This window comes from Herpailurus yagouaroundi, unplaced genomic scaffold (assembly GCF_014898765.1).
Source record: "Herpailurus yagouaroundi ecotype Mexico unplaced genomic scaffold, PumYag 250, whole genome shotgun sequence".
Taxonomy (NCBI): domain Eukaryota; kingdom Metazoa; phylum Chordata; class Mammalia; order Carnivora; family Felidae; genus Herpailurus; species Herpailurus yagouaroundi.
The window spans coordinates 20671596-20693041 of record NW_024412467.1 but is presented as its reverse complement, the minus strand read 5'-3'; the positions used below and the strand labels follow the sequence as shown (position 1 = coordinate 20693041).

The 21446-nt window shown below is 38.7% G+C and overlaps 1 protein-coding gene across 22 annotated transcripts in view; it reads left to right on the top strand.

The window, feature by feature from the left end:
* Nucleotides 1–21446, top strand: part of FARS2 (phenylalanyl-tRNA synthetase 2, mitochondrial) — a 621462-nt gene that overhangs the window by 201580 nt on the left and 398436 nt on the right. For 20 of the 22 annotated variants that reach the window (XR_005786117.1, XR_005786118.1, XM_040460421.1 and 17 more), the window contains one exon: nucleotides 3187–3318. The exons of the other annotated variants lie outside the window; for them this stretch is intronic. Coding sequence is in view for 18 of the 20 variants with exons in the window: in XM_040460421.1 (XP_040316355.1) it covers nucleotides 3187–3318 (132 nt within the window). In the remaining 2 variants the exon portion in view is untranslated. The remainder of the gene's footprint in view (nucleotides 1–3186; nucleotides 3319–21446) is intronic. 22 annotated transcript variants of the gene reach the window in all.

The window sequence follows — 21446 nt, the reverse complement described above, 5'->3', positions numbered from 1 at the left end:
GGACCGCGAGATCGTGACCTGGCTGAAGTTGGACGCTTAACCGACTGCGCCACCCAGGCACCCCTCAGAAAGGAAACTTTTAACAGGATCTGAGGAGTTGAAAAGGATTAAAAATGCTCTAGGTCCATTGGACATAACTTTTGCCAATCTATGTTTTCTGTCTTAGTTTCTATGATACTGTTATCAATGGATTCTGCTCCACAAATGATTAATATTAATCATCTTCATGTATTCTGAAGAACTTTGGCCAGCTTCCCTGCCTTTTCTGCTTTGCCGGGTGTGGTTTTCAGAGTAGAGTGATTACTGTGGTTGCTCCTGACGGACACCTGTAGGATGACTGAGCAAGAAGAAACCCAGAGCCAGGGTGACTGAAGTCATCAACAAAAAAAGAGCAAGGGTTGATACAACCAACATGTGGACATTTTATCTTAAGAATTTATTCAACACTAAAAAAAATTTCAATCCACGGTTGTAATTTTTTTTACTTCTAGAAGTGGCCAAAGCCCTTCAGTAACAGCAGGTTCCTAGACAAGGGGTGAGATCCTTACATCACTTTTCAGTTCAGTCTTTGTGCTCTGTTGACACCACTCATACCAACAGCTCAGAGGGTGTGTGTAGAGTCCTGTCTATGCAGGCTGAGCTTCCCATAGACATTATGCAGTAGGGATTTAGTCTGGGCTTCATAAAAACTGATAGTAGAATTACTTGAATCAACATTTGTGATTGTTTTCAGGGCTCAGTTATGTCTTATATATTCTTTCTCTCTGACCGGGGGGTGGGGAATGTAAGGTTTTATAGGTGTGAGCTATAAAGCTATATAAACTAAATTCTATGCATTTAGCTTGTCCAAAGGAATAAAGTAAGGACACACAAGAAAAATTAATTTGTGTAGACCTCACCTAACTTTGCTTCAGGTGATGTTTAAACTGTGTAATGGTTGAATCATGTTAACCCTGAGTTCTCATCTTGCTTTTGGTAAAATTCAATTCAAGCCATGTAAACAAAATTTGTTTTTCTAAGTTGTTTTCACTAGGTGATTTGTGCTTATCTGTCAGGAGTTACAAAAAAAGAATGATAAAAATTGTTTCTCTGCTCGTCTGTCTGCACTCGGTTATATATCCCAGTGCTTCACACGTCTCTGTTTGCCAGTGGGACTGCGTCTGCAGCTTTTCAGTAAAAGTGTGGTAGGGGATTGTTGGTCCCAAAGCTGGACAAACACACAGGTATACCGATACCTTCTTCTGAGAACGTAGTGGCGAATAAACACCTGCTCTGCATGTAGGAGCTTCCATCCAGAGAAGTCTGAACTACGCAGGGGACCTGAGGACACTTCTCCAGTGGCCTGCAACAGGATCAGCTTTTTTTCCTGGTTAGAAAAACTGTTGGTGAAATCTGCTCAGTGATAAGAAGGAAGGAACTGTTGATAGGTGCAACATGGGTGAATCTTAAAATCATTCTTCTGAGTGCAAGAAGCCATATGAAAAAAAAAAGTACATGATATATGATTCCATTGTTATAAAATTCTAGGAAAGGCAAACTATTTTGTAGGGACAGAAAGGAGATCTTCAGTTGCCTGGGGACATGTGGGGTGAAGACAAGAGGTAAGGGGCAACAGGCAGAGGGGTAGGATTACAAAAGGGCACTAGGAAACTTTTGGCGGTGATGCACATGTTCATTATATTGATCGTGGTGACAGTTTCATAGATGTAGACATTGTCAACATATGTTAAATTGTGCACTATATATATGTGCAGTGTAACATTTGTCTATTATACTATGTGTATAGCAAGAGCGAGGAATATTGTGTTACTGGTGTAACAGAAATCATTTGTCACTTGCTGTAGACATCAGGTAGATAGGAAAATAAAGGCAACTAAAACAAAACATAAAAGAAAAGCCTACTTTGCCCTTTGTTGTCTGGGGCATAGGGAAGGTCCCCATGTTTCATAATTCTGTCCCCATCTGCTTTTTGATTCTTGAAATATCTTTTATTGATGGGCAGGGAATTATATTTTAATTGTCAAGAGCGGGAGTTTGGAGTTGGGAAGGCCTAGATTTGGCCTAGTCATCTGCTAGCTGTGTGCCTTTGGGCAGACACTTGACCTTTCCGATAGTTTGTTTTCCCTACATGTGAAGCGGGATGACAGAGGCATAGTAAGTCCTCAATAAATGGAAGCGGTTTTTGTTATTGCTTTTATTCATTTCACATTCTGATTTCCACAAGGTTTAAAATACAGATAGTCTTGAGTGAGAAAAGACAGTGTTTTCAGTTCATAGGAGGTCATGTTACTGTGGAGAAATGGAATCAGAAACGTTGCTTAGAGAAGAGAAAGATCATTACACGAAGGGAAGGGAGCCTAGGCAGGAGCCCATAGATGATTTGCATGATGCCCACTTTTCTGTTTTCCTCATGGTGGCCATTTAGCTACCAGATGACCTTCTCATCTGGTTTTTCTGGTGTAGTGACTTCTGCTCTTTGCAGGGTTTAATTCTTTAGTCTTTTCTTTTGTTAATTAATAATGTCATTGTTTATGAGTGCCATGTTCATGATTGCTTATTGAAAAATTTATTCTGGCATTTAGCCTGTACTTGTTTGTTTAGATGTATGAATATTTGTACTCCTCTGTAGGAATAAATGTTTTGACTTTCTAGATGTTTTGCTTAAATTTAGCTGAGAGATCTTATTTAACTTTTTATTAGTTCTTATAAACTTAATTTAAAAAATTAATATATATACTTATGGAAATAAAAGTTGATTAGTTTATCCAAAATTGGTCATACTGTTGATAAGTAAGTTTTCAGGATATATAGTAAAACGTTTTTTTCTTTACCTCTGAAAAGATATCATTTTCACTTATAGAACTAGACGAATTACCTGCTTTCCCCTGATCTTGACCTAATTTTTTTCCCTCTGCCAGGTGTTTGCAGGGATTTGACAAGTGATTGATTTGGTTTTAGAGGGTCCTGGAACTGCACAAAGTGTTTTTCATATTGGAAAAGACATGCCCAGTTTTTCACAAGTTTTAAGATTTATTGCCTCCCCCTAACATGCTGCAAATGAGTTTGTTTCCTATTTATTTTACTCAGAATGTAGTAATTGTTGTCATTAGCTGAAGGGCAGGCTTGATCATAAGGAAGGATAGACTGCCTTTTAACACTATCTGTTTTTATTTGGCATCTTTGCAGGACTGGACATTAGGTGGGTAGACTGCTACTTCCCTTTTACTCATCCTTCCTTCGAGATGGAGATCAACTTCCACGGAGAATGGCTAGAAGTTCTTGGCTGTGGGGTGATGGAACAGCAACTAGTAAATTCAGGTAGAAAAGAATCCAACATTTTTTTTAGGCTCTCTTGAAAAAGACTCTCTCTCCTTTCACTTCATTTGCATATTTATTTTCATATGCATTTATATGCCCCTGTAGGGGTAGCCTCACAATCTCTGTCTCCTCCTGTTGCCCCCGTACTTGTCCCTTAACACTCCATACTTAACTCTGGAAGAACTTCATTTCTCACATTTTGCACAGACTTTTTGTTTCTGGAGATCTTCCTTGTTAGCACTTAAGTATTGGATTTGTACTTCATAATTTCGTATTTGTTGGTATGTTGCTTTGCAGTTGCCTCTAAGCATTTGATGCATACCACATGAGTCCAGTTTGCCTTCCAAACTGTTTAAGAACAAGGCCACTATATAATACTTTTTTGTTCTTATTTCATTTATAAGTAAGTTATATCTGTGGATACAGCTCTTCTCTGCAGGACCATTGCTTAATAAAAATGATTATTTCTAAACTTAATTTCAGAGCTGTTTTTTTTAAATCACTATATGAACGTAATTAAAAAATATTTTTTCAGAGTATAAATCCTCCATGAGAAGTCGGTGGGATTGGGCATTTGAGCAGGAACTCTGTGTAAGCAGTTAAGTGGAGGGGAACTGATGAAGATTGCACTCTGCCCCTCTCCCCTTCCCGTAGTAGGGCATTTACTCTGTGGCCTTGGAGGGCAGTGGCTCTGGTTCAGGTTTGGTCACAGGGCCTCGGGCAGCAGAATGGAGAAGAGCAGGCCCTCTTGGTGGCTAAGAAATGTGGAGAGACCACGGGTAAGGTCATGGGGTTAGAGAATAAGGATGGTGTGAGACAGAAGAGATGAGGTGGCAGTCAAGTGCAAGATTTGTGGTAATCCGGCTTGGGAGACTGGAGGCCTAGCCTTCCCTTCTTACTCCCAGGTAACCTTTGTCTGCAGGGGCCTGGACTCAGCTCACAGATTCCTCTCCTTTCTGCCAAGGAAGGCTTGGGGGAAAGCCCAGAACAGTGCCAAATGCTTCTTGGATAGTTTTCAATAATTTGAAGAGCTGACCTAGAGAAGGACAGAGAGGTCGCATGTTAAGGGCTATGTATAAAAGTTGTGAGGTTTGGGCCTAGGTGTCTGTCTGTCTTAGGTTTTCTGTCAGTTGACAGCTGTGTGTCTTCAGGCAAGTTGCTTAAACCCCTGTGAGTCTTAGTTTTCTCATAATTAAAATGGGCACAATGATACCTTGCTCAAAGTTTCATTATGAGCATTCATCAAGGTGATGTATGTAACGTGCTTATTAGCACTGGGTCTGGCATGCTGACTAAAATTAATTGCTGATTTTGTTTTTAAATTGTTTTTCAAATGGTTAGAGCCATTTATCAACAGAGCCCCCTTTAAAAGGAAATATTTGAACAGAGGCTGTCCTGTACATCACAGAAATGATTTCTCATTAATTGGAATTAGATTACCTCTTTGATCTTAGTCACTTCAGTATCCATGATTCTAGTCTGAGTGATTTTAGAGGGAAAAAGACAATTAACCAATAGTAAGAGACACCGGAAAATCAGCCTGATACGTATATATCCATCTTAGTAGAAAACACAAAAAATTAGAAGCAAATATGTAAGATTTAATCTCTTCTTGAGTAGGAGCTAACTTCAAATACTTCTGGGATGTTTTTGTTTTTTTTCTTAGAAGATTTGAAGGAATCCCAGGCTTCATCCCAGAAACATGTGTTATCAAGGGCCAGGACTGAGAAAGCCAGTCAGGGGATGGTCAGCTTAACATGTCAGTTGTTGCTGGGAATAGTGCTTCCTTGTATCTTTTCCAGTGTCCTTGATGGGTTTTTATGAGGTTTATTCACACAGTAATTGGCCAAATACAGTTATCTGAAACAGGTTTCCAAGTCATTATTGCACATTAATGGGACTGCTATTCCACAATTAGATCAGCCATGTCAAGTGTTCTTGAGGGAAGTGGCAAAGTGAAAGAAAAGAAAAGAAAAAAAAAACAACAACCCAGAACATATGAGATGCAAATATATTTGAGAGGTTCACAGTTGTGGTAAGATGTGGTTTTAGTTGGTGGAAAATTGTGCAGATAAATTTTAAATGAAATATCTTGCGAGGGAGACTACTGAAAAGAAAGAAGAGATGATTTTGTAAAAGAAATTCTGTGTAGGCTGTGCTATTTGAACTTTAAGTTATTGTGACAAAGTTCTGCTCTGTGTTCTCAGACTGGGATGTGTTTTGACATCCGTAGTTAAAATCTTTAAACTGTGTGCCTGGCAATCATCAACCGCAGGCTTTATTTGTAAGAACAGCTAATTTTCTGTCTGCTGAGCTCCGTGGTCTAGAGAAAGGCTGACGTGCATGCTCCAGCCCTCTAGTTCCATTTTGCCGTTCCTTCCATCTTCTCTCCTACATTTCCTTCCCTCCCTTCCACTCCCCTGCCTTTTAAAATAGAACTTCCAAGAAACACTAACATGTGGCTGTAGATCTCCTTCTTTAAGGGTCTCATAGCGGCACAGGTAAGTGCTAAAGTAACTGGACACCAAAGAAGCCGGAACTAGATGGTGAAATTAGCAGCCACACTTAAGCCCTTCCTGTGGGCCAGGATCTCACCTCATCTCACCAATGCTTCTGAGCCTTTCTTTCATTTAGCCTTGATAACAAGGCTCTCATGTAGATGCTGATATGATCCCATTGACAGAGCCTGAGGAAGGTACCATGCCACACTATCCAGATAGTAAATTGCATGATTATGAAGTGGCTAGAAATCCATTGCAAATAAATTATTCTGTCTCACCTAGAATGAAGAACAGAAACCAAATGAAACAAACAACAGCAAACAGAGCTCTCTTTGGCTGGTAGTTATTTGTTACCCCTAAAGAATGGCTAGGCCATTATGTATGTTGTCTCCTATGATAGACTGCATTTAATTAAAAGCAGGGAATTAGATTGTTAATATGAACAGTTTGTGAAAACGCTATTACACATTTAAGTTGACTATGGCATATATGTGGATTTTTTCCCCCTGGAGTAAGATAAGGCTCTTCCACATAGCTTATAGAATTTTACTTTATTTCTTCTTTAATTTATAATGTTTTTGCCATTGCTTTCAGATTTCTTAGATTTACTAATCATGATGTGGGTGATGACAGTTGTTATTATGATTTTATTGGTTTTTCCTTGAGGAGATGTTTTGAGGACAGTACTGAGTCATGTCCCCGAATACCACACCCTCACTTCCCATTGGGCTGACTCAGGTTGCTAATGTCTTTTCAAGTAATATATGGAGCACAAACATCTAAAATCATCACCAGGGTGACTGTAGGCTGTGATTGTACCAGAAAGGAATTTACCATTTATTTGAGCCCCTTGAAATTTAGAAGATTGTAATGGAAAAAGCTCTATGGTGGAATATAACATTTAAAAGATGAAATCTCTTTCTTTACCTCTTTGTTAAAATTTAAAAGTGTGATCTTTTGGGAAAACCTTGTAAATATATACATGAACAGTTTCCAGTTTTTTTTTTTTTTTTTTAAGTTTATTTTTGACAGTGAGAGAGAGGGTGCGCATGAACGGGAGAGGGTGAGAGAGAGAGGGAGAGAGAGAATCCCAAGCAGGCTCTGCACTGTCAGCTCAGAGCCCAATGTAGGGCTGGAACTCATGAACAGTGAGATCATCTGAACTGATAACAAGAGTCGGATGCTTAACCGACTGAGCCACCCAGGCACCCGGTTTCCATTGTTAACATCATTCTTTGTTCTTGTTCATTTGTCAATTTCTCTTGAATTCCGTTTAAGGCTGTAGAAAAGTGAAGCATTTTTCTTGCCTTTGGGAATAGCATAGCATACACAGACATACAAATGATTACAATACCATGTGATAAGTATTTGTAACAGAGGTATCGTGGGCAGAATGGGGAGGAAGAAGAGATTGAAGAAGATTGTGCCAAGACCTTGTCCTGATTACATTCAGGATGGAATGCTAGAAGTATGGGTATTTGAAATGTATGTCCCAGAATAAGTTAGGTTTCTGTTTGCAAGGAGTTGTGTACTTTATGAACTTTGCTTGGATGGCCAGGTAGGATACCCAGTGCTTCTTTTCCTATGTGAATAAATACCTATTTCCAGTCTGTTACTGTCTTTAGTAGCCAGTCTCTGCAGCCTCTACATACACTTGTGACATTCAGTGTTATTAATCTCAGCTGGGGAACTTCTAGAGGCAACAACCAAGATATGTGCCTGTACTGGGCATAGTATTATATACAGGCAGACCTACCATTAATCTACTTAGCATCTTTTGTGTGTAAGGCACTGTGCTAGCCAAAGAGGAGGACACGGACACCATAAGATGTGACCTCTCCCTGTAAAATTTACCATGTAGTAGGGAAGATGAGATTATATAATTAGAGCATGGTAACATAAGTGCCACTCATGACATGGAGCTTTGGGAGGTGTGAAGAGGGGACTATGTTCATCAGTTAGATTAGTGGAAGCATCAGAGAGGAGGTGGTATTTGAATTGGTCCTGGGTTTAACCAGTGGTTAAGTGTGTGCCTGGTAACTGCCTGGAGAGCCTGGTAATCACCTGGAGAGCCTATGTAAAATGTTCATATCAGGGTATGTAGGTCTGGGATGAGGACTGAGATGTGCATGTAAAAATTTTTTTTAATGTTTATTTATGAGAGAGAGAGAGAGAGAGAGAGAGAGAGAGAGAGAGAGAGAGAGAGACAGACAGCACAAGCAAGGGAGGGCAGGGAGAGAAGGAGACACAGAATCTGAAGCAGGATCCAGGCTCTGAGCTATCAGCACAGAGCCTGACGCGGGGCTCAAACTCATGAACCATGAGATGATGACCTGAGCTGAAGTCGGACTTTCAACCGACTGAGCCACCCAGTCACCCCTGAGATGTGCATTTTAAATAAATAGCCTAGATAATTCTTATGAATGACCCACATTCAGACCATGCTTTGAAAATCCTACTTTTAGGTTGAATATTTTCCCCAGTTTTATTGGTGTATAATTGAAAGATGATGAACTATGAATATTGAAACTGTACAGTTTGATCTATTTTTGACATATGTGTATACCCATGAAACTATCACCACTGTCAAGATAATAAACATTTTCATCACCAGCCAAAGTTGCCTTGTGCCCTTTTGGTACTCTATCCCTCCTGCCACCCTGTCACTAGGCAACCACCGATCTACCTCTGTCATTATGGATGAGTTTGGATTTTCTAGAGGTTTATATAAGTGGAATCATACAGTATATTTATGTTTTGCTTCTCTCCCTCAGCATAATGATTTTGAAATTAATCCGTGTTGTGTATATTGATCAGTGTTGTATATGTCATTCATTCCTTATTGTTTTAAGTATTGTTTCATTGTATAGACATACCCAATTAGATTATCCATGCACTTTTTGATGGACATTTAGTTTGTTCCCAGTTTTGGCTATTAGAAATAAAGCTGCTGTAGATAGTTGTATAAAATCCTTTGTGTGCCTGTATGTTTCCATTTCCCTTGAGAAAAAACCTAGGCGCGGAATGTTCTGTAAATGTTAAATAGATCAATGTAATTGAATAGTGTTCAGCTCTTTTATGTTTACTGATTTTTTTTTTTTTTGGTCTTAGTATCCTATCAGTTTCCCAGAAAAGATTATTAAAATTTTCTACTATGATTATGGGCTTCTCTATCTGCTCTTTTATCCTATTAATTTTTCTTCATGTTTTTTTAAAGCTATATTATTAGATATATATGCTTTTATAACTCTTATGTCTTCTTCATGAGTTGCCCCTTTTATCATTATGAAATATCATCTTTATCTCTGGTACTTCTCTTTTTCTTGAAGTCTGTTTTATTTATATTAAAATAAGCATTCTGGCCTTACCCCTGTTCTCAGTTACTTTTATGTTGTTATAGTTACATGTGTTGTGTCTACATACATTGAAAACCTCACCACTCAGTGTTAAACTTTTTTGCTTTAAAAAGTTATATGCATTTTAAAGAACTTAAGAGACCATCGTTTTCTATTTACCTAGCTCTTACAATTCTCTTGCTCTTCTTTTATTCCCGAAGATGCTTGTTTCCCTCTGGTATTTTTTCCCTTTGGTATGGAAAACTTCCCTTACCATGTCTGTTGGTGATGAATTTCTTAGTGCTCCTTTATCTGAGAATGTCTTTATTTACCCCTTATCATCAAGAATATTTTTACTGAGAATAGAATTCTGAATTCATCTTTTTTCTTAACAATTTAAAGATGTTGTTCCATTGTCTTCTGCCTCTATAGTTTCTGTAGAGAACCACACAATCATTTCAGTCATTATTCACCCAAAAGTAATATGTTGTCTTTCTTTAGCTACTTTCAAGATTGTTTTCTTTACCTTTGGTTTTCATCAGTGTGATTTTGATGCATCGAGGTGTGGTTTTCTTGGACTCTGTTTTCAGATTCACTAAGCTTGAGTCCATGAATTTATGTTTTTCACATATTTTGAGAATTTTCTGGTCATTATTTCTTCAGATGATTTTTTCTATCTCAGTCTCTTCCTCCTCCCCTTCTAGAGCTCAAATTGTACCCATGTTAGATGTTTCGATTTTATCTCAGAAGATCCCAATACTCTGCTCACTTTTGTCTATCTTTTGCTGTTTTTCATACTAATTTCCATGTTCCATGTTCATGTTCCTGCATCACCTTCACAGAACTGCCTTGATCATCAAATATGTTTTTTTATTTCAGATTTTTTTTTAGTTTTAAATTTTGTATGTGTTTTTTGAATTTATTTATTGGTTCCTATTTCTCTTCTGAGAATTCCTATATTTTCATTCCTATCAATTGTGTTTTTCTTTACCTCATGGAACATAGTTACAGTAATTGCTTTAAAATATCTGTCTGATAGTTCCAACATCTGCGTCGCATCAAGAATGAATTCTGTTTAGAATTCATCATATTTTCTTGGTTCTTTGTCAAATAACTTTGTGTGTTGCAAGTTGTGAACGGTAAGTTGTGTGCACTCTGTCCTATTTTAAATTTGTGTTAACTGTTGATATTTTAGTAGATGGTCACTTGGTGAAGTTTAGTTCTTGGTTCTGACTTCTTTCCCATGGGCAGTCATTCAGATCTCAGTATAAGTCTTAGTGATGCTGATCTCTGTCCTTCCCGCACATATGTACTTGAGGGGTTAGTCAGAAACTCGTGTGAATGGTTCACATCTCAGTTCAGTTTTCTCAGCTTTTGCTATGCTAGCTTGAGTCTGTGGTGTGCATGTGTAGTCATGGGTTAGGCTGATGCTTATGCAGGTAGAATTAGGGCATCTCCTCTGGGCTCTTCTCCACTCCAACTCACAGAGCCATTTCCCTGAATATAGAAGGAGAGATTTCTCTTGGAGTCTTAGCTGCCATTGATGCTGTGCAGCTCTGCAGCTGGGGCCCGCCTTCAGGGCAAAAACATGGGAGAAGCAAACAAACATGAAATTCCTCCTATGGAGGTCGTTTCTCCAGGTTTTGACTTTCAATCAAAATTTGTCTATTTACTTTTCATAGTGCTCTTTTAGTGACTTTGTGTATGTATCCTTGTCCAGGGATTTAAATTGCAATCAGAGTGAGTAATAGAGGGCTCATACCCCCATAGGGAGACCAAACTGTAGGTTGGATTGTGAAGGCACCCCAGGTAAAAGGATAATTGCATGGACATATCTACGTGGTGCCAGAAAACTGTGGATATATTGGGTCTACCTGTGTATTTAATCTATCGACTTTATTATTTTGAAAAAAATTTTTAATGTTTGTTTATTTTTGAGAGAGAGAGAGTGTGAACAGGGGAGGGGCAGAGAGAGAGGGAGACACAAAATCCGAAGCAGGTTCCAGGCTCCGAGCTGTCAGCCCAGAGCCCGATGTGGGGCTCGAACCCACGAACCATGAGATCATGATCTGAGCTGAAGTCGGACGCTCAACTGACTGAGCTACCCAGGCACCCCTAATCTATTGACTTTATTAATTAAAATTAAACATAGTGCATTTTTAGGTAAAACACTGAGTTGAGACTAAGATCTGCAGACTCTGATTTCTTTCTTTCCTTCCCGTGTCACTCCCCAATCTTTCTCTTCTTCCTTCCTTTCCTTTAGCTGTCTAACTTTCCTCCCTTCCCTTAAGTCAGTCTTGGCCCTGTTAGTGCCCTTTCAGAAAAGCAAACAAATATGTGTCAGCCCCATGTGTATGTGTGGCCTTGTAGTTCCTCCTAGTGACACATTTTCAAGCTGTCAGAGTAGAGATGTCTTTTCAAATATTTACTTAGCCTTTGTCCTTTTTCTCTTTTCAAAATGGGTAAGATGGTGAGATTTTTTTTTTCTGACATAAAAAAATCTGTAATCATTGGAAAAATTTTAAAAATAAAGTATAAAAAAGAAAATAAAAGCAATTCCATTGTTACCTAGGTAAAACTTTTAAAACATGCATATATATATAATTAGCCATATCCGTATGAAAAACTTGTATATATTTTAGAAAAATATAATCATCCTTTGATTATTTTTTTGTATTATGCTTTTTCACAACAAATTTGACATGAGTGTCTTTTCATGTTACCAAATATTTACCTATATCATCATTGTTAATGGTTGTATAGACATCGTGGGGGAGTCTTTTTGGCCATTTATGTATTGTTGACAGTAAACAATCTTTATACAGACATTTGGGCTATTTCCATATTTTGGCTATTGTGTATGATGTTGCTGTGAGCATGCATGTACATGTATTTGAGTCATTGTTTTCAGTTTATTTGGGTGCATAACTTAGGAGTGGAATTGCTGCATCATATAGTAATTCTGTGTTTACTTTTGAGGAAGTACCAAATTATCTCCCACAAGGGCTAAACCATTTTACCTTCCCACCAGCAATATATGAGACTTCTATTTCTCCACTTCCTTGCCATTGCTTATTATTTTCTGTTTGCCTGGTTTTGTTTTGTTTTGTTTTGTTTTGTTTTGTTTTGTTTTGTTTTACAGCCATCATAGTAGGTATGAAGTAGTCCCTCTCTGTGGTTTTGATTTTTATTTCCCTAATGGCTTATAATGTTAAATATATTTTCATATACTGTTTGTATATCTTCTTTAAAAACATGTCTATTCAATTTCTTTGCTCATTTTAAAGAGTTTTTTTAATGCTTATTTATTTTTGAGAAACAGAGAGAGACAGAACGAGCAGGGGAGGGGCAGACAGAGAGGGAGACACAGAATCCCAAACAGGCTCCAGGCTCTGAGCTGTCAGCACAGAAGCCCTATGTGGAGCTCGAACTCAAGAACTGTGAGATCATGACCTGAGCTGAAGTTGGATGCTTAACTCACTGAGCCACCCACGTGTTCCTTTGCTCATTTTAAAAATTGGATTGTTTTTTTGTTGCTGAGTTGTAAGAGGTCTTTATATATTCTGGATATTAGACTTTTATCAGATGTATGATTTGTAAATATTTTCTCCAAATCTGTAGGTTTTCTTTTTATATCTTGATAATGTATGTCCTTTGAAGCACAAAATTTTTAGATTTTAATGAAGTCTAATTTGTCTGTTCTTCTTCTCTTGCACCTGCCATATCTAAGAATCTATGGTCAAACTTAAGGTCAACTAGATTTACCCCTGTGTTTTTATCTAAGAGTTTTGTGGTTTGGACTCTTCTATTTAGGTCATTGATCCATTTTGTGTTAATTTTTGTACATGATATGAGGTAGAGGTCCAAATTTATTCTTTTGCATGCAGGCATCCAGTTGTTCCAGTACCATTTGTTGAAGAAACTATTCCTTTTGAAAGCTCTTGGCACCTCTGTCAAAAATCAGTTGACCATAGATGTATGGGTTTATTTCTGAACTCTTAGTTCTATTCCAGTGTTCTATGTTTCTGTCCTCACACAAGTACCACATGTTTTGAGTAGTGTAGCTTTGCAGTAAGTTTTAGAATTGGTAAGTGTGAGTCTTCCAACTTAGTTCTTCTTCCATTCATTCTTTACTTTTTACTGTAAACCTACTGAAGTCTCTCTAACTTTTTAAGGGTTATTTTTTCTTAAAATTGTTTTCCTTGAGATACTTTATTCTTATACTTTGTCTGCTCATCTGTCTGTATCTCTCTGTATTCCAATGCTTTATTTTATCTATCAGTCCACTATCCACCACCTAGCTTAAGAGACAAAGGACATTATACAGCCGAACCTCCCTGCCCCAACTGTATATATCCTTTTTGTTGGTATCGTCCCACTTTGCCTCCATCCTATGAGAATCACTATTTTGAATTTTGTGTTGTTACCTTGATTTTCATTGTAGAGTTACTATGTGTATTAGAAAACAGTTAACATTCATGGGATTTTATATTTTTGCAAGTGGAATTATGCCATCCTTTTATGACTTTACTTTTCCATGTAGCATTGTAAAGTTCATCTGTGCTGTCATATGTAGAGTTTTAGTTCAGTCATTTTTCACTACTTAAATTCTATTGGAAGAATATGCCATAGTTTATTCATCTATTGGACATTTGACTATTTCTAGTTTTTTCTTTTTTCTTTTCCTATTACAAATGCTATTGCTGAACATTCTTGTACATCCTATGTGTATAGGTGTGAGCGTTTCTCTAAGGTATATTTTATTTAGCAGTAGATTTCCCAAAGTTAGTTTTTATGGACTTCTTTAGCTTTATTGGCCATCACAAGTTTGTTTCCCAGAGTGGTTGGTCCAATTTACACTGCCTTGTGCATTTGTATGAAAGTTCTTGTTGCTCTGTATCCTCTTCTACACTTGACCTTGTTCAAATTATTTTGCTGATCTGGTGGGTTTAAAATAGTATCTTACTATCATTTCATTTCTACTCACCTGATTATATTAAGGTCAAACACATTTTTTATATGTTTATTTGAAATCTATAGTTTTTCTTTTGTTCCTTTCCAGATGGGGCTCATTTATCTGTCTTTGTTTGTTTGTTTGTTTGTTTGTTTTTAGTGATTGGTAGGAATTCTTTATTTTGAATGCTAATTATTTGTCATTTTTATGTATTATAATAGTATTGTCTAGGTGGCTTTTTTTCCCCCAGTTGCTCTTTCATAAATGGGATATATGTATTTCTTACTTGAGTAACTTTAGATTTCTTTATATAATGCCATTCTCCAAAAAAAGTCACTTTATCAGGGAATGTGAGTGGGTGTAAGTTGACAAGTTCCATAAAGATAACCCTTCTGCTTGTCATGCTTGATTCTGGTGGTTTAAGTGTCTGATGTTATTGCCATATCATTCATATTTTCAGCATGGGGATTCTAAATATTTAATGATTTTCAAACATCTACCTTCTCTTTCCTAATGTTCTGTCAGATTTGGTCCCACCCCCTATGACAGTTTCTCTAGCTGGGAAGGTATGCTGTAGGATGCACTTGTTTGACTAGGAAATGTAGCTTGGAGCTTGCTTGGGGATTCCAGTTACAGTAGTTGTACAGAATTTGATTTGTTTCCTGGTATATTTTTTAGTTCTGTCTAGCTCTACTTAGGCTCCGTGTCACTCCTTCATATTTCCATTATTCCAATGAAAATAACATTTTTGTAGGTTGATTTCAAGTTGTGGTATGAGTACCTTTCTGATTTTTTTTTAATGTTTATTTATTCACTTTGAGATGGAGAGAGTAAGTAGGGGAGGGGTAGAGAGAGAGGGAGAAAGAGAATTCCAAGCAGGCTCCACATTGTTAGCACAGCACCTGAAGCAGGTCTTGATCTCACAAACCATGACATCATGACCTGAACCAAGATCAAGAATCAGATACTTAACCAACTGAGGCACCCAAGTGCCCTATTTTCTGATGTTTTTGCAGCTGTGGTAGTATGTATTTCATACTGTCTGTGGCATACTTTCTATATGTAGGAAACTTCTGGATAGCAGAGAATCTGCCCAGTATTGTATTTTTAGTGTGTTAGGACTTATACATTTGGCAAATATAAAGCAATTGTCATTTAATTTCCCTAGTCCTTCTTCCATCGATATGGACTTAATTTTCCCTTTTCAACTATTTGCATTTTTTCCTGTTGTCTCCCCCATTCCTGAAACAGTAACCTCAGTAACACAATCCAACCATTATCTTTTAAAGTTGATGGAGTAGCTTATGAGTTTCCAGATAAGGGGTTTGGATTAGAAAGTAGTGAATTTTGGCAAGTTTGGATTGTTGCAAAATGCTGTTTCTTTCATTAGACCCCATTGTTGTTCCCAGTTTGTATGCCCTCCCCGTATCCATGCACTTTGTCCCATGACCTTGAAGCACTTGCCACAGTGTGAGGAGTGGATTTTTCTGCCCTGCTGATTTTTTGGCTTGGCCATGTGACTGTTTTGGCTAATAGGATATTAGCAGATGTGATATTAGAAACTTGAAATGTACTTGACAGTTAGTTTTGCCTTTTTTGCTTCTTCCTTCCTTTTAATGAGATGGACAGGTATAGCCTGCACGTTCTAGAACAGCAGGAAGCATGCAGAATGGATCCAAAACCAACCTGGAGCTGAAGCCCAGCCCAGTCTGGACTCCCTGAGCCCCAGTCAAGCCCCAGCCCCATAGATATGTGCTTGTGGTTTTACACCACTGAGATCGTGTACTGCTTTGTCCGTCTGCAGTAGCTGGTTATAAAATGTACATTGTGGTTGCCCTGTGTATTTTTTCTCAGTTTATGCAGGGCTCATAGGTACTTAAGATTCTCTCTTCTAATATCATTTCATAGGATTGACTTACTTCTTTCAAGTTTTCCTTATCACTTCCTTTACTATCTTAGTAAGAAGGATGGTTGAAAAGCTTGACTTTTTCTACCCACCCCACTGCCCCTGAGAAGCCATTGAAATTGCTTCCTAGTATTTTAGTGTGTGTTGTGGTTGTTCCCTAAACCAGGCAGTGATTCAGGATGGGATTTATCTGGAAAGTTCTCCCCATGGGAGTTTTATGAAATGCTACTGACATGGACGATCGTGTGTGTGTGTGTGCGTGTGCACGTGTGCACCCATGTACATGTACGCATTCTCAGTATAACCTTTTTTAATGTTTATTTATTTTTGAGAGAGAGCATGGGTGGGGGAGGGCTAGAGAGAGAGGGGGCAGAGAGAGAATCCCCTAACATGGGGCTCGATCTCACGAATCATGAGATCATGACCTGAGCTGAAATCAAGAGTCAGACATTTAACCGACTGAGCCACCCAGGTGCCCCTCAGTATAACCTTTTCAATGTTTTAGTTCTAGGTTTCTAACTTCAGTCAGTCTCAGGAAGAAGTGAAGTTCATTTGTAATTTCATTTTTGGGCAAAAGGGAAATGCTAATAAAGTTAATACAAGTAAAAAAAAAAAAAAGAATGTAAGCTTTGTGATAGTAGGGAATATTTTGGTTTTGACCACCATTGTATTCCCAGTTCCTAGAGCAATGGCTTGCACATAGTAGGCATTCAGTATACGTATTATAACATTAACAATGGGTATTGAGTGGGTGGACCCCTTCTTCCTCATCCTGATGTTAACTGTTCTTTCTCCATCCAGGCTTATTGGAACAATAAAGTGTGGAGGGAAACCACCTAGTTTCCCAGCCTGGCCCCTGGTCTATTTATTCTCAGCTGCTAACACAGAAACATGTGGTGGGAAGTGCAGGGCCTCAGAGGGAAGATCTGCCTATAGTCAGTCCTGGCCACTCCTTGCTGCAGACATTTTGGGTAGGTCATGAGTGTCTCATTTTCTTTATCTGTAAAATACAGGGCATAGATGATATAAACTCCAGATTTCTTTTTAGCTCTCAGATCTTATGATTTGGCCTCTTAAACAAGCTAGAGATTTTTAATATTAATAAAACCCACAGGGGATTGTGTTTTGTTTTATAGCACCACATGGAAAATTGCATAACAGCAGGACTTTGGTGTATATGGTTGGTTAATCAGGTTTCTTCCCCACACCCCCTTAAAGAAACTCTCAGAATTAAAAAAAAAAAACAAAACAGAGTGCTCATATAATTGAATTTTATTTAAACTATTTATGAAACTCTTGCTTCATGGGATTACTGCAGCTTTGCAGGCAGGTAGCAATGTGCTCCTCAATGGCTCAATTTTATTTTCTCCCTTGAAAAAAGGCAATTTAGAAGTTTAGGAATTATTTATGGTACTGTGGGGATAAACACAATCTGGTAAGTTACTTTTCTTTTATCTTCTTTTTTTTTTTTTAAGGTTTGTTTCTGTATTTTAGGTTGGAAACAGTGTCTTCATGAAATGGTCCTCTTATGTCCATAGATAAAATGAAGTAATGTCACTAGGTAAAATTTATACCAGATTCTCAAAATTTTTTTTCATTGACATAATTCAGGATTTGGTCAAGTAGAACATTTCTCAAAGTGCATGGCTTGGAGCACCTGGGTACTATTGGATGTTTCACACAAGAGAAGATTTGATATTCAACTAAGTGTGGAAATTAATGAGTTGACAAAGTCCTAAAACTCTCTTTAGCAGAGAGCATCTCTGAGTTAGGAAGACCTATCACTGTGCAAGGGATCGAGAGGGCAGTATTTTCAAACATAAGAAAAGATCTCTTTTGTGGAGCCTATTCCAGGAAGGACACATAGGAAAATGCTTTTCCCTTGTTTGCCTGGGCTTGACCCCGAACTAGGAGACTAGTAAAAACGTGTTTTAGGGAAGTAATGACAAAGTATAGTAAGATAGTCTTTTAAAATTTTATCTTAAGGAATGCCTTGAATATGAAGGAAAGCAGCTGATGTTAACATACATGATTTCGAACATTCATTTGGCATTTTAGACTCTCTGTGGAGCCCTGGAAATTGAGGGGTTTGGGGCTTTGAAGGCATTAGGAAGGAAAAGCTCTTGAAATCCATTATTTCATGCTTCCATTTATTAGAATCAGCCTCCCTTCCCTCTGTCCATTCCTTTAACAAGCATTTATTACGTATCTGTGTGGCAGCCACCATGATAGGTGCTGCATATACAGATGTCATTTCTGCCTTTGAGGGACTTAAAATCCAGTGGTAGGGACGGAGGCATCTACCGTTTCCATGACGCTGTAGTAACAGTTGAAGGAATACACCCTTCCTCAAGAGACTAGGCAAGGCTTCACCAAGGTTGTGTTGCTTGAAGTGAGCAATAAAGTTGACCAGGTTACATGATAGTAGTAGAATGAAGAGATCTTTCTAGGCAAAGAGAGTAGCTTTTGCAGAGATGTGTAGGGTAGGAGGCAGCACCATGTGTTCTGGAAAGACTGGTTAGTATGGGGTACTGGTCAGACCAAAGGCATAGGAATCAAGTAGAGGAGGCAGAAGACCTCCTTGGTCGTAGTCAGTTTGGAAGGGCTTGGAGGGGATATAAAAGAGCTTACATCTCATCCTTCTGGTAGTAGCAAGAGATTGGGAGATTTTGAAGTAGGAGAAAGATTTGATCAGGTTTGTGTTTTAGAAAGTGGCATTACTGAGGAGAGTGAGTTGAAGAAATGCAGGTCCAAAGGAAAGGAGACCAGGTGAACAGTCTAGACTCTAAATGATGAGAGCACTAGCTGAAGCGGTGGCAGGAGAGAGAGAAGCACACCAGACTGGAGTGAATCTTAAGAGTTATGCCAGGCTTTGTGTTCCTGGGGGCTGCATTCTGGGCATGCTGAAGGGATCAGGTAGTCCTGGTTGCAGCGCTTCTAGGCATAAGTGATACTCAGAACGTTGGGCATGCTTTGCCACTATATGCCCTCCAGAGAATTATAAGTGAATTCCACGGCCCCTACCCTCTATACTATCAGTTTCCTGAGCCATAAGTAACTAGCATTACTTCTTTCTTATCACTGAGGCGGTTTTTAAGAGAGAGGAGGCAATCAGGGCCAGATCTCCTCTGAAATGAAAGAAGTAAGTTATAGAGAGCTCTTCTGAATTGGATAGGCTTTGAGCCCTACCAAATGTGGATTCACTCCTGGATGAAATGCATGTGGTGAGTTGGCTTTTATTATCTCATCTAGAAGATTATTATGACTCTCCTTGACAGGCTCTCTCTGTATCTAGTCTAAGTCCAAGTGTATTTGCCTCCTGGAGAGTAGCTGTATCAACCAGTAGTCTACACTGGTTGATTGGCACAGAGAATATGTCTCTACCCAAGGAGGCCTGAAAGAGTCTTTGAATAGCTCCCTTTCTTTGGGTATGGGACTTTGAAATTGACTTGCTTAATAAATCAGTTTTCTTTCCCTTGTCCATGGCTGGTTATTTCTCTGTTAGCCATTGATGGGACTGCCTGTTGGGGCATTCTTTGTCAGTATTTTGGTGGTGCATGGAATAGTAGACATGGGGAGAAGATGTGGACAAGAAAGGACAGTATCTTGTAGGACTTGCTTATTCTAGTACTTACTAGTTACTGCTGACTGGTTTCCTCAACCATCATAGGATGCGTATACTTGTGTCTGTAGAAAATATTGGGGGAGGGGCGCCTGGGTGGCGCAGTCGGTTGAGCGTCCGACTTCAGCCAGGTCACGATCTCGCGGTCTGTGAGTTCGAGCCCCGCGTCAGGCTCTGGGCTGATGGCTCAGAGCCTGGAGCCTGTTTCCGATTCTGTGTCTTCCTCTCTCTCTGCCCCTCCCCTGTTCACGCTCTGTCTCTCTCTGTCCCAAAAATAAATAAACGTTGAAAATATTGGGGGATTTAGGCCAGAAAGGTATACTTTCATTCACAAACACATTTATTACTTAACATCCCTGAATTCAAGTACCTCATCTATAAAATGAGACTGATAATAGGCACTTTTTTTGGTTTGGCTTGAAAAATAAATGAAATAATGCATATAATGTGCTTTGTGGAGTATTTGGTGCATCAAAAAGTGTTAGATCCTTTCTCTTCTTACTTTAACCCTTCCATCCTTTGGGGAGTAAAAGTTGGAACCTTCAGCTTTCATTAACTCTGAATCCCCTGAAAGTACGGGCCAACTTTTGCATCTGTTCGTGAAGGGATGTTTTAGGGCAAGGTGTATGGTGGGGAGAGTAATTGTAGTTTTCATTAGATTCTCAAAGGGTTCTGTGGCTTTAAAGAGTTAAGAAACACTGATTACCCTTCTTTTACATATGAGGAGTTAGAATTGTTTAATGGGAAGATTTTAGGTATGTATGGTAGAGAATCAAATGCAGGTATGATTTGAGGGTCACTGAACAGTTTGTGACTAATATTGTTTTCTGCCTTAAGGACCTTATTCAGACAAGTACAATTTGTTACTTGGAGGTGTTTGTTACCCAGAAGGGCAAACCATTCATCAGATGAGGAAAGGGTAAGGAAGGCAGGTAGCATTTGACGGAAAGGTAGATGCCTGGTGAGAGATGAATAAGGCAGAGTTCCTGACCTCAAAGAGCTAATGGTCTAATAAAGGAAACAGTCCCACACAGAGCCTCAGAAACAAAGTTGTCATGCCAGGTAGCAAGTGGGTTCAGAGAGGGTTCAGGGAAGTTGTCCCAGAAGAGTTACTGTTGAAGAGGTGTTCTTTCACTTTGGTCTTAAAGAATGGATAGGACCTTGCCCCAAGAGCAAGAGAAAATGTAGGGCCTTCTAGGTAGAGGGGGCAGCATGTTCAAAGATACAGACTACTAAAAGATTTGGGATGTTTGAGGGCAGAGAATTTGTATATGATTGGAGCAGTATGTGTTGGGAGATGAATCTAGGGGGCCTGTAGTGTGATGGGTTTTTTGGCAAAATTACGTAGTTTGGGCTTAATACTATAGTACTACAGCCAGTAGGGATTTATTTGGAGGAAGGGGAAAGGGATAGCAGAGTAGAAGAAGGAGACCTGTCCATTTACTATGTAGGTTTTATTTTCTAGGAAATACATTCATTTGGGGTTTATGTGGTGTGTGTGTTGGGGGGGAGGTGTGTGTGTGTGTGTGTGTGTGTGTGTGTGTGTGTGTGTGTGTACACTCTTCCTTCCACTGCTTTTGCTTCTGATTTTTCTTCATTTTGTAGTCATGTAGCTTTTAAATGCAACTCACATATATATTCTTTTTTTTCCTTCTTGAAAACAAATAGTGTACTGTATTATTTTACATCTTTTTTCACTTACAGTGTGCTTTAGAGATCTTTGTATGTTAGAAAGCATACTCATTTATATTCACAGCTGCCTGGTTTTCCATTGCGTGTATGAGCCATAATGTATTTAACTAGTGCTGAG